Here is a 13,067-nt window from a genome sequence, read left to right as displayed (position 1 = left end):
AAAAGCGCTATATAAATAAAGCTGACTTGACTTGACTTGACATAGAATTGTATTTCCTTTTGGGTCTCGTAGTATAGTTATAGTCGGATAGATACAGATAGACAGGAAGACAGCTTATGTTTTGTTTGTTATTTTGGCCTCTCTCTCTCTCTCTCTCTCTCTCTCGGAAGCGATGAATGCCACTACAGCAAGAAGAGTATTCATCTAACCGACCCCAACACTGGAATGAGAGAGTGGTGTTACATCCAGCACGAAGTGATGGCATACAATTATTAACACAAGCAGCAAACCCAATACTGGAGCAGGACCCCGCTGTTTTGGCTGAAGGATGTTCAATCGCAGCACCTGGCTACTACAATAACCAGTGTGGAATAACTTCCTTCCTTTTTATCTCACAACCTGGACAACAACCAGTTATACACCGAGCAAGGAAAACTGACAACTACACGTCACACCTTGCCGATCACGTCACATACATTGACGAATGTATGCATTATCCAAGGAACTAGAACTGTGAGTAGGAGTCCGAGAGCTAAGCGCCAGTGGAAGAACCACCTCTTTTAGTGACGGTGGGGGCCACCCACTGGACGAACATAGGTAACTTAAAAGTGTTAGTTACCCTGTCGGGACACCTTTAGTGATCTCATTCATGAATTTTGTGTGGACTTATGTGATCAATGTCAACGGCCTTCAAGCAACTAACTGAAGAGTTCAAGCCCTATCATACGGACAACACTCCACAGCGGAAACCGCCGGCTGATCGAATACAAGGGACATCACTCTATTTTCCACCTCGAGATGAACATGCTGAGAGACCGTGTTATCAAAGACTGGTAAATTCTGGTTATGTGTCTGCGTTTCAAGAACAAAGACGACTCGAACTACAAAGACCACAGATAGATGCACTGAGACTATTGTCACGTGATGACGCTATACTAGCCGTAGGGTTCACTTCAACACAAGATGATTCATGGATAGGCTACCCTGAGAGGAGGCCAAGCTGGACTTTAACTGTGTGTATTCAGGATTTGTTTTTGGCCATCACTGAACCTAAACACAGGGACTTTGAAATTCGAACCACATAATTGTCATACACGATTTAAAGCAAAATCCAGGTTACACGCAGGACAGTGGATGATTTTCACTTATCAATCTGAAGGATACGAACTGAATTAGAATGGAGCGTGAGCGACACCCATGGCATCCTTTCAGAACCCCAGGACTATGCGGATTACGATGTACATCCTCGTTGCTGATCATCTTGTCATGTGTAATACCAATTATTATGAGACATGATCCAAACGATAGTATGGAACAAGGAAACACAAGTCACATAAACAATACCTGGAAACAGGAGAACTTTGGAATAAATGAAACCAAAACGGGACACCTGTCTTCAAGTCTGTTAGCCCCGGCATTAGAGCACCGACAGAAGCGAAGTGATGACAGCAAAACAAGAGACCTTTCAGATTTATGGATGGATCATCCTAATCCTCCTCATCCTTATGCCACAAACATGTGGTGGAGACTAACTAATCATACCGTCAGAATGTATGCTGAAAAAACTGCTATGTCTGTGCACATTTCCCTCGAAGTACCACTGGAAGTGCTTGGTGGCCACATCAGGACAATGACACTACGATGCGGATGACCATAGCCGCAATAGCAGCGGCTGGACACAAAAGAAGCCTCAACACTGAACTACAGACAGTTATGACTGAGATAATTGCTAACGGATTACAGATACCCCCAAAAGAAAAGACTATGATGCATGATACCTGGATTCCACAAACCCTTCCTGGACGGCTCTTTGCTCAGATAGCAACTGTTAAACACATACCTAACAATCTCACCTGTTATGAAAGGACGTCAGGACAACATTACTTGCGTACCATACCAAGAGAGAAATGTTCGGTTGTCTACAAATCAGTAACAGACTCAGAAAGGAAAAATGGCATGGCATGTCTTCACTATGCAGATTACATCAATCCTCCCACTGGTCCTATTATAGTTACCCATGCAACACCACAACCAGTTGTGGCCTACCAATACATTCTTACTTCGGAGAAAGGACGTGCAAAATGTCCCTCATGTTCAGGTGTTCACATTCCTGACGAACAAGGGACAGGAGTCATTGAAGGATACTACTGGCTTTGCGGATTTCAAGTATATCTGTCATTACCAAAGAACTGGACAGGACTATGTGCTTTGATCAAACTACATGGAGGGGCTATTATCCTGCCCCATCATTCAATGGGAAGTCAACATCAACAAAGAAGGGGATTATTTAACTTTCTACATGACAGCCCAGTGCCTAAAAATCAGCATCTATGGACAGTTGCAGAAAAACTTGCAGTAACAACATTGATGGAAGAAGTAGAAATCACTAGATATGAGCCGTCATCGTTTGTTAACACCATGAAAAACATGATGGAAGGAATACAAGAAGAACTCAGAGGATTACGTCTCACTGCTCTCCAAAATCGATTGGTTCTGGATCAACTCATGGCAATGCAAGGAGGTGTTTGCGCAATGATTGGACAAACTTGTTGCACATACATACCCGACAACGACGACGAAGGACATCTCATTGAACAAGGAATACACAATGTTTCAATGCTATCTGAGATGATCGCAAAGGGTGACGTGACTTCAGATCCGTCTATATGGGACTGGTTCACCAATATGTTTCCCAGTCTGTACCACATACTGATGTTGGTGGCATGTATTTTGTCATGCATAGTTGTTGGTTGTGTTGCATGCATAGTTCAAGCTACGAAACGAGTTCTGTCACCTGCTCAGATAAATCAGATGGTTATCTATTCGATTAGCGGTGACCACCTGTACGAAAATGCATAGACCACTCACATTTATTGGCTGTGGGTTACAAGCAGGCGTTGTCCGTGTCACGAGACAACCAAGAGGATACAATGGATTTTTATTTTTATGCATAATTATAACACTATAATGAGTATTTACGCGGTCTGTTAATGACATTTGATTCTGAATTATATTTCTAATCGCTTAGGTGTGGGACTCCTAACAGGAGCCCCAAAGGGGGGAATATATTGAGTATTTCCTTTTTCTACTCTTTTTCATTTATGCATGCATTTTACGTTTCACTTTTTATCATCATAAAGCATTAAGAAGTATTCATAGGAACAATAGAAGTATTAGTTATTAGTTATTAGTGATATAATCAGTATTAATCAGAAACCACATTTAATTCAGGATGATTGTGAGCAAATGACTAAGATGATTTAATGACTTAATGTTACAATCAGTATACCTGTAATGATTATTTACATGAAAAGTATTCTTAAACATGCTATATAAGTATTTTTAACATTTTACAGCAATATAAAATCCAGTGATGTCTGTGAGGCCTAGAGGCCCGAGGCCTAAAAGAAGATGAGATACAGCATTGAATACTTTTACATAGAACACCTGCGGGGATCTATTGGTGGCAGAAGCAGGTTTATTGGTTATTAAAAATAAGAGATAACGGGAATTTACCTGATTGGTGTAACAGACAAACCCCCTGCACCAGTTTTCACTATAAATATGGGCTTGAAAACACTGTATTTTCAGATGCTTTGGGAAGATCTCACTTTGTTTGGCATGCGCAAATAAAGTTTACTCTTTGACACCTGGACCTTCTTTGTTTGAGCAATTTTTTGAAACTACAAGATCAATTTTCCACAACACTGCATGTCGTATTCTTAATATAAACATTATGCTCCTAAAATACTTTATTCCTGTTGTATAGTCTCAAAGGGCCAGCGCTTTTTACACCTTAAAACTCATCAAAATGTTTCATATGTAACTTAGTTTTTTTGGCCACAAATAATTCCTTATTCTTAAAGTTGTAAAAAAGTATTATTTGTTATTTGTGGAAGACGCGTGCATGTTTCACCGCACTGTAATGCCCCACAGTCAACTGCGTGACCCAGAGTTTGGAAACCTCATGAGTTGAACATCACAGTAGAGCCAACGGACAGACCTGAGGGGCATGTGACTTCATATGAGTTTATATATAAAATGTTCTTTAATTAAATATTGCGTTTCATTGGTTTAAAAGTTGAATCTAATCTAATCTTTAACTGATCCTGGAGGGTGGGGTTATTCTTTAAATTATCCCCACCACTTTTAAAACCAGGTTAACCAGGTTATGACACTAAATGCAGCCATTGTGAACAAGTGGTTTTGTTTTTTGATAATGTGCAGCTTGGTGGAAATGGTGAAATGAAGCACTCAAACTTGCATTTTTAAATGTTGTGACAAACAGAAGGTTTTATCACATAAATCACGTGTATCTATATTCTTCATTTACCTCTTCCACCTCCTCCTCTTCTTCTTCATTGGCATCGATCAATCCAAGGAGCTCATTCTCTCCAAGTTCCAGATCATCATCATCTTCATCTTCTTCAGTGTCTGAGCTGCTGTCAGCGAATCCATCCAACTGTGTGATGTCCACCAGTTCATTGAAGTTGAGATCTGTCTGAGGCTGTGTCTTAAGCTGCCAAAATAATCAAAATCATATTTTGAGGGGGTTTTTGGGTCATTTTTGATAATCAAGAGATCTGTATAATTTCACTACTATTGAAGCATATTGGTAGCAATATTCAGTTTGAAATGCAATTTGCACAATGGTAATGCAGCATGTAAAATGTCAATGCATTTGTCTTTAAATAAAAATTTAATGTGTGCAACATTAGGTGCAAAAAAACATGAAAAATGTATCATATAATTTACATTTGTTAGTTCCTACACCAGTTTTAATATGCAATTTAAATAGATATTTCAACGCTTTTAAAGTTGCAAAATACATTTTTTATATGCGTTTAGGATTGATCATTTTGCTACAGTGACTTTCAAATGTTATTTTTCCTAAAGCCATTAACATTAAAAGGCTGAACGTTCAGAATAGCGAACTTGCCACCTAACACCGTGTCTACACCAGACGCAGCACACAGCTTGTTCTATTGGGATTGTCGTACTCTTTTTCATTTATGCATGCATACGTTTCACTTTTTATCATCATAAAGCATTAAGAAGTATTCATAGGAACAATAGAAGTATTAGTTATTAGTTATTAGTGATATAATCAGTATTAATCAGAAACCACATTTAATTCAGGATGATTGTGAGCAAATGACTACGATGATTTAATGACTTAATGTTACAATCAGTATACCTGTAATGATTATTTACATAAAAATACTTATATCCACAACAATTTGGCGACGAGGATGGGATCACAAGGCTGACGGAGAACGGACTAGAGTTGACTGATCATCCTGGACATAGCAAATCCAGCTCTAACCCCATACAGGGACGAGAGAACTCTACTCCGGACCCCAAGCTGACGTGATCCCAAAAGAACTTAGTGCAAGGCACAAAAAGGAAAAGTGGTGAGTCAGATAGATTTCTAAAAAGTCTGTAGAGCAGGGACTGCTCTGAAATAGTAGATTTCTAAAAAGTCTGTAGAGCGGGGACTACTCTGAAATAGTAAATTTCTAAAAAATCTGTAGAGCAGGGACTACTCTGAATTAATAGATTTCTAAACAGTCTGTAGAGCAGGGACTACTCTGAATTAATAGATTTCTAAACAGTCTGTAGAGCAGGGATTACTCTGAAATAAAATAGAATTCTAAAAAGTCTGTAGAGCAGGGACTACTCTGAAATAATAGATTTCTAAACAGTCTGTAGAGCAGGGATTACTCTGAAATAAAATAGAATTCTAAAAAGTCTGTAGAGCAGGGACTACTCTGAAATAGAAAGAACATTTCTAAACAGTCTGTAGAGGGGGACTACTCTGAATCGTGAAAAATGGGACAAGGAAGATCCCATATGAATATGGATAAACCAACATACAGAGAAATGAGGAAAAGGTGGGGAACGGGAAGTTTACAAGGCGTACCCTATTTAATAGAAAAAGCTAACTTTCCAGAAAACGGTACATTTAGTACCACAAAATTAGAGAAAATAAGAGAACACATGGGGAAAAAAGACATATTTAAAATGTCCAAAAAAGAAAGAGAAAAATATGACGAAGCGTGTAAATGTTTAGAATTATGGGAGAAGGAAGCAAATAGACGTGACCATGTTTTTAAAGAAAAGGCTTTGGAAGAACTTCCACCGCCGTGTCATACACCCCCACCGCCGCATGCTCCATTGTACCCTGTTTTGCTTGAATATAATGATTTAACCCCTCTGTCTTCTTTACCCCCATCTATGACTGAGTACAAACACCAACCGGAGGATGATTGTGTCCCTCCTCACCGACATCTGAACCCGATCGAGGCAGCGCCAGTGCCCCCACCAGCACCAATGCCGCACATGCCACAGCCCGTGGTAACCCCAAAGCAGGACTAAAATCTACTTTTCCCAAAGCTCTGAATCTGGATAAGATCGCTGCTTGTGTGCAAAAGACTGATGAAAGAGTGGAGGATTTCTTGGCTAGACTGGAGGAAGTATTTAAAGAACATTCTGGACTTCAACTTGATTCAGACGGACCGGACATTGGTCCGTTCGAAGGACATCTCAGATCCACTTTTCTGCGAAACCTAAGGGGAGAGCTGACACGAGAAGTGGAAAAATCATGCATCGAGCCAGATCGCGCGAGAATGAGCGAGATCATCCGTCACGCTGTGCACGCCGAAAAACAAACAGACAAGAAACAGTTTCAGAAGAAAAACACCCAAGATAAAGAACTCCACATGGCTCTAATGAATATCGGAGTAGAGCATGGAGGAAGGGGAAACGGGAGGAGAGGAGGTCAGTGGCGTGGACATGGAAGAAAAAGAGGAGGGTTTAAACCCTCTGGCATGTATGGAGAGAAGTGTTTCAATTGTGGAAGAACGGGGCACTGGCACAAAGATTGTCCTGAGCCTCGGAGATCGCGGAGGTCAAGAGAAAAGGTAGATGGAAGTGAGGAGGTGAGGCATCATTCCGAGGGTGGTGAGTATGATTTCCCTTAGCATATGCAATGAAGAAATGCTTTTTCCTACTGTATGCAATGAAGATCTGCTTAGCTCACATTCCATGATGAATGAAACCGCTTTCTGAACTTTGCTAAAATGCACAATGCTTGTGTGCAACAAACCGCTTGAATTTTTGATAGATTCAGGGGCAACAAATAGCCTACTGTGATTCACAAGAAGTGTTTAAATTTGCCAGAGTCTAAACTAGCTGTGTTTTCCCTAAATGCTAGTGGCTCTAATGTAAAATAATTTATGTCAAAAGGGTGCAATGTGAGTTGGGGAGTGTCAAATTTCAACACAGGTTTCTCATGTCTGACTGCTGCCCGATTCATTGGCTGGGCAGAGTCATAAAGTGTATGATGACAGATTGAGCATGATATCAACACGACCCGAGTGCAGCGCTCGTACAGCTGTACGATGTAATATTGAATTATGTAAGTATGATGTAGAAAGTATTGCCTCACAGAGCCTCATGACGTTGATTACAATGGTGTGGGGAGCTGTGGGTGTTTTGCTGACAAATATGCGCACGCCATAGAATGGGTTAAAAGGGATGACGTGCAATATTCAAATTTGTTGCACGCCCATCGTGAGAATCATGCCTGTCTGTCAGCAACAAGGGGACTTGAAGTGTTTTCACACACAAAAAAGATTAATGATGAGTATTGACATACCAGAAATTTTGGTAAAGGTGCCCGTACGACTTTGGGTAACAGGAAAATATTTTGTTTGGTTGATTAGGAACTGTGAACCTGTTGTGTGATAAAGCCCAAGGGTAATTTTCGTCCACGCAAACAGCAATACCCCCTCAAAACAGAAGCCTCAAATCAGAAGACCTCAATGGCATAAGGCCAATATTCAACGAGTTTCTCAAAAAAGGCATAGTTGTGCCATGCCCAAATTCACCTGTGCGCACACCTTTGTTTCCAGTTAAAAAGATCAGAGAAAAGGGAGCACCCGTTGAATGGCGGTTCGTACAAGATTTGCAAGCAGTTAATGCCGCAGTACAGCCACGAGCACCAAACGTACCCAACCCGTATACCATTCTCAGCCAAATTCCGCCTGAGACGAAATGGTATACGGTGATTGATTTGTCAAACGCGTTTTTCAGTGTGCCGGTAAACCCAGACTCACAATACTGGTTCGCCTTTTTATTTGATGGCAGGCCATATACATTCACACGTCTATGCCAAGGGTACTGCGAATCACCGACCATTTACAACGAGGCACTGCGACAATCACTGGAGCCATTCCATCTCCCGAAGGGGGTGGCATTGCTTCAGTATGTGGATGACATTCTTTTATGTGCACCCACCAAAGCGCAATGTGAAGAACACGGTACGACTGCTCACTCATTTGGCACACGAAGGACACAAAGTGAATATCTCCAAAGTCCAGCTGGCAAAACAATTTGTTCGTTTTTGGGTCACGAAATTACTGACCGCGGCAGACAGCTGTCCGCAAAGCGTGTCTGCAATTACAGACATCGCAAGTCCAAAAGCAAAGAAGCAATTGATATCATTTTTAGGGACCATTTCTCTGCTCAGACAGCAGAGCTCATTGCACTCACACACGCATGCAAATTAGCAAAGAATAAAAATGCATACATTCACACAGATAGTAGATATGCATTTGGTGTAACTCATGATTTTGGCACACTTTGGAAACACAGGAACTTTTTGAAAGCTGATGGTAAAAACATTCTTACACACAGGTTGCTGATATGCTTTCTGCCATTCTTATCCCATCAGCCATTGTTGTGTGTGACTATGCCACACACACTTTTGTATCTGAAACTATTTTTTGCAGGAAGCCGACGAGCTGACCTTGCAGCAAAGCAAGCAACATCAGAGACAGACAGATTTTCTCCAGAAATCACTAACAAAACTCTTTCTCTTGCAGAGATGCAAACATTTTGCAGAACCAGCTGAGCGTGCACTCTGGAAGGAGTGCTCATGTAAATACACAGACAATGTTTGGGGGGGCCCAAATGGCCTCACCTGTTTGCCAAAACATTTTTTCCCTGCTTTTGCAATTTTGACACATGGTCTAGACCACGTGTCAAAAGAGGGGATGTTACAAGCAATGTGTTTTTGTGTTTTTTGCTCTCAAAATGTTTGTGCAGGTCAAAAGAGCAGGAGCAAATGGAGCTGACAAATCATTACACAGCTTCCAGGAAGTCGTAGGAAAGACATGCCTCCCACTGCAAAAAGGTGTCCAAGGAGTGGCAACTCCAACCTGTAGGCCATCAAAATGGCATCCACAATGGCTCTTCGCAATGGTCGTGCAAGCGACAGGAGGAGCGACACTGCTGGTGCTCACAAAGGGAATCCACAGTTCGAGAATTATAAATTAGAGATTATAGAATTTTGTTTTTGTGCAACACTATATTCCAAGTTTAATAAAATGGTATGGGGAGGGACAGTGTTACCCTAATTCTGTTAGGTACTGGGGAACAAATATGTATTTGTGTAGAGGTACGTGTACCTAAGTTTATGTTCTGGATAAGGCAACAAAATTTGAAAATGTGGGCCATTATGTCCCCTGGGACGGCCAAATAAAAAGGCAAAAGAAAGTGTTTTAAATATGAGGTAACGGGAGGAACTTCCCAATAAGAGTGGGAATAAGCAAGTGATGAAGGTTTAAGCAAGTGATGAAGGTTTAAGCAGGTCAGTATTGGTGTATGAGATTGAGGAGATAAAGGACACAGGTCAGAAGGTTCAGATAATTTCAGCCAAGGAATTTTCAGGCCGCAGAGCAGGCAGAAAAGGAGGCAGGAGAAGCAGAGCTAGAAGGTAGATACGAGAATGGCAGTATACCAATGCAAAGGCAATAAGGCATGTGCATTGTCACTGATAGAAAAGAAAGAGGTTGGAGTGAATGACAGTTGTTGGTGGTGTATGCGACTCGAGCAGGCATGGAAAGTCAGTCCTCTGAGATTAGAGGACCGGAAAAGGCTGAAGGGTCACCCTGCAAAGTCACAACCCGGTTGACAGTTGCAAACAGCACCAACAAGGCAGAAGAAAAGACAGAGTGCAGAGAACCAGGTGGTAAGAAAAGTACAGAATTGAACAGTTTGGAAGTAGGGGATTAGGATTGCAGGGTAGGTTAGTTTTAGATGTGTTCACCGCAGATAAAAGCAGTGTGTGTGTAAAAAGCTCAGGGTCAGTTGTTGTTTCTACATTCAGGAAGCTGGATGATATGACTGAACAGCCTAAATATGGAAAGTGATGAAGGCTGAAGCAGGTGGTGTTACCAATTCTAGTGGGATTTTAAGAACTGTTTAGATAGAAGAATGAAACCTGTAAGAGAAAGGGCGTTGCTCATCTTACATGGTCAAAGTATAAAGATTTTGGTTATCATATATGATAAAAGGGGGGAATGTAATGGAAATTTTCTAGTCTAGCTTCTTGATGTGTCTATCTATATGTTTATGAAGTTTCTATCTATGTTTTCTTCTCTATGTTATCATGTTTTTCTCTATACGCGTCATACCACTCTGCCTTTGCCCTCGAGCAGAGGCCAAGATGTTCTGTTTGGAATAACGGGCATCACTTCTCGGAAACCAGCTCGGGATTCTGGCTAGGGGGCAAAGGGAGGGGGTTTTCACGTTTTAATATATAAACTCTGGGTGCAGAAGGAAAGAGTGCCTTTGCTCTGCACCATGCTCATTGCTCATGATGCAGATTAAACGACAATAAAATACTTTGCAAAGTACCTGATGTCTCTGTATATTGCGTTTTTCAAAATTGACTCACTTTGATTAAGGAATAAGAAAATTCCACAACAAGCATGTTTAAGAATACTTTTCAACATTTTACAGCAATATAAAATCCAGTGATGTCTGTGAGGCCTAGAGGCCCGAGGCCTAAAAGAAGATGAGATACAGCATTGAATACTTTTACATAGAACACCTGCACGTACCCCACACACATTTTGCTAAACAGATCCAATTTATTGCATATGGCCAAGGATATGGCCAGGGACTTTGGTAAACAGATCCAATTTATTGCATATGGCCAAGGATATGGCCAGGGACTTTGGTAAACAGATCCAATTTATTGCATATAGCCAAGGATATGGCCAGGGACGCCTTGTGAGTTCACTAAGTTGTTTCGCCGGAAAAGGACCGGAAAAGTGTCCAAATATGGACATATGATTTATTTCATATAATTTACATTTGTTAGTTCCTACACCAGTTTTAATATGCAATTTAAATAGATATTTCAACGCTTTTAAAGTTGCAAAATAAATTTTTTATATGCGTTTAGGATTGATCATTTTGCTACAGTGACTTTCAAATGTTATTTTTCCTAAATCCATTAACATTAAAAGGCTGAACATTCGGGACGTTCAGAATAGCGAGCTTGCCACCTAACACCGTGTCTACACCAGACGCAGCACACAGCTTGTTCTATTGGGATTGTCGCACCACGTCCTGTCTGGACAAAATGTAAAATGATAATGGATTCTAATGAGTTCTATTGTCTATTGTCACATCTGGTGTAGAAAGGATGTAATTAGGCCGAGGATTCTCTGCAAGATGTTCTAACAATGAAGCGACTAGTTCTATCATCTACAAACACCTAATAATCTAATGAAACACTTTAATTTTGTCTTTGTGCTCCAATTCTTGTGCATATGATGCAATGCGTTTATCAGCTCTGACATAAACTGCAAAGAGCGATGCTGGCTCCACCTTCAAACGATGACACTGTATCGGGGAGGGGGCGTGGCCAGCTTAAAATGCATTTTCACATCCACATCTAATTATGCAACACGAGCCGTGTAAATGAAACGTGTTTTAGTACATTTTCCAAGTTATCACACATCTGTTTGTTTTCTCATTATGGTGTATGAAGGAAAGATTAATGTAAAAACATATTTGAAAGTAGTTTACCACTAAGCACCAACATCATAAAATGTGAAAAACAATCAATGGGCATGAATACTTTGGCAAACCACTGCATTTATGGTTTCAAGAGCTTTAAGTGAAAGGGTCTCAGGCAATCCAGCCCGTGCTGACCATCTTTGACATGTTTGTGTGCAACCGACTCATCATACAAGAGATTTCTAACAGTACTCCAATAAACATCTATACTGCAAGCAAATTTGCAGATGGAACAAATTGAATTAGCAAATAACAGTGTTTCAACAGTTTCATTATGGTCTGCAGTCTTATACTCTCTTCATAATTCTATGTTGTTTTGTTTTTTAAGTGTTTCATGGTACCTATATATACTCTATCTGTTGTAATGCGCTTTAGAAACAAATGAATAATGAATGAATAATTTCAAGGGCACAACACAAATCTGAAACAGAAATGCTCGAAATCCAGGGCTTAGCCCAGAGACATTCATATGTGTGTTCCAATACAGATTTCACGTCTGATGTGACGGTTAACATTTTCTGAGCACTGGCATTATAAGCAACCATGAACCACGCTCACTGAGAAGATGAGAAAGTTCAGACAAAGGATATTCATCACCTACGCACCAGCTTGGTTTTGCATCACATGTTAATCTGTAGGACAGCGAACAGTTTGTGGCACTACTATTGTATGTTTACCTACTTGGGTAGTCAATAGTGGCCAAGAACTGTTGAGAAGCATTCTTCCAAATATCTTAAGATTTTAGACTTCTAAAATTATTTGTATCGTCAGATCAGTATCGTGAATCGCATCACGAGTGAACTGTGGTGGGGGACAAAACGTTTTTTCAACACTTGAATAGAGCTGGATTGGTCTGGATAGAACTAAAGCGATGAGGAACGCCTGATCAAACAAGCTCACCGGGTTGGGAAGAGATTCCCCGACAAAATCTAACAAGCCAAGGGAAGTAACCAATGCTTTCTTCACTAAGATTTGGACGCGATACGGCTTGTTCTAATGGGTTTGTCGCATCACAGCACATAGACACTGTGAGTTAAATCAACAGCAATCAAGTTTTGCATTTATGGCTTTTTAGGTGTTTGGGAGGCCCAACGTGTAGGGGATGTGAGAATGTCTATATGAACGATAATTCTTACACACATAATTCTTACACACAGCGCCTTTAAAAATGACCATTATATGTTAGGTTT

General features: G+C 40.6%; 1 protein-coding gene across 6 annotated transcripts in view; it reads right to left on the bottom strand.

Moving 5' to 3' along the window:
* Positions 1 to 13,067, bottom strand: part of gtf2a1l (general transcription factor IIA, 1-like) — a 75,676-nt gene that overhangs the window by 57,347 nt on the left and 5,262 nt on the right. For 5 of the 6 annotated variants that reach the window (XM_079473853.1, XM_079473854.1, XM_079473857.1 and 2 more), the window contains one exon: positions 4,334 to 4,519. The exons of the other annotated variant lie outside the window; for it this stretch is intronic. In XM_079473853.1, coding sequence (XP_079329979.1) covers positions 4,334 to 4,519 — 186 coding nt within the window. The remainder of the gene's footprint in view (positions 1 to 4,333; positions 4,520 to 13,067) is intronic. 6 annotated transcript variants of the gene reach the window in all.

The sequence above is a fragment of the Barbatula barbatula genome (assembly GCF_947034865.1).
Source record: "Barbatula barbatula genome assembly, chromosome: 14".
NCBI lineage: Eukaryota > Metazoa > Chordata > Actinopteri > Cypriniformes > Nemacheilidae > Barbatula > Barbatula barbatula.
Note: the sequence above shows the minus strand (reverse complement) of the source record. Positions and strands in the feature narration are given on the sequence as shown.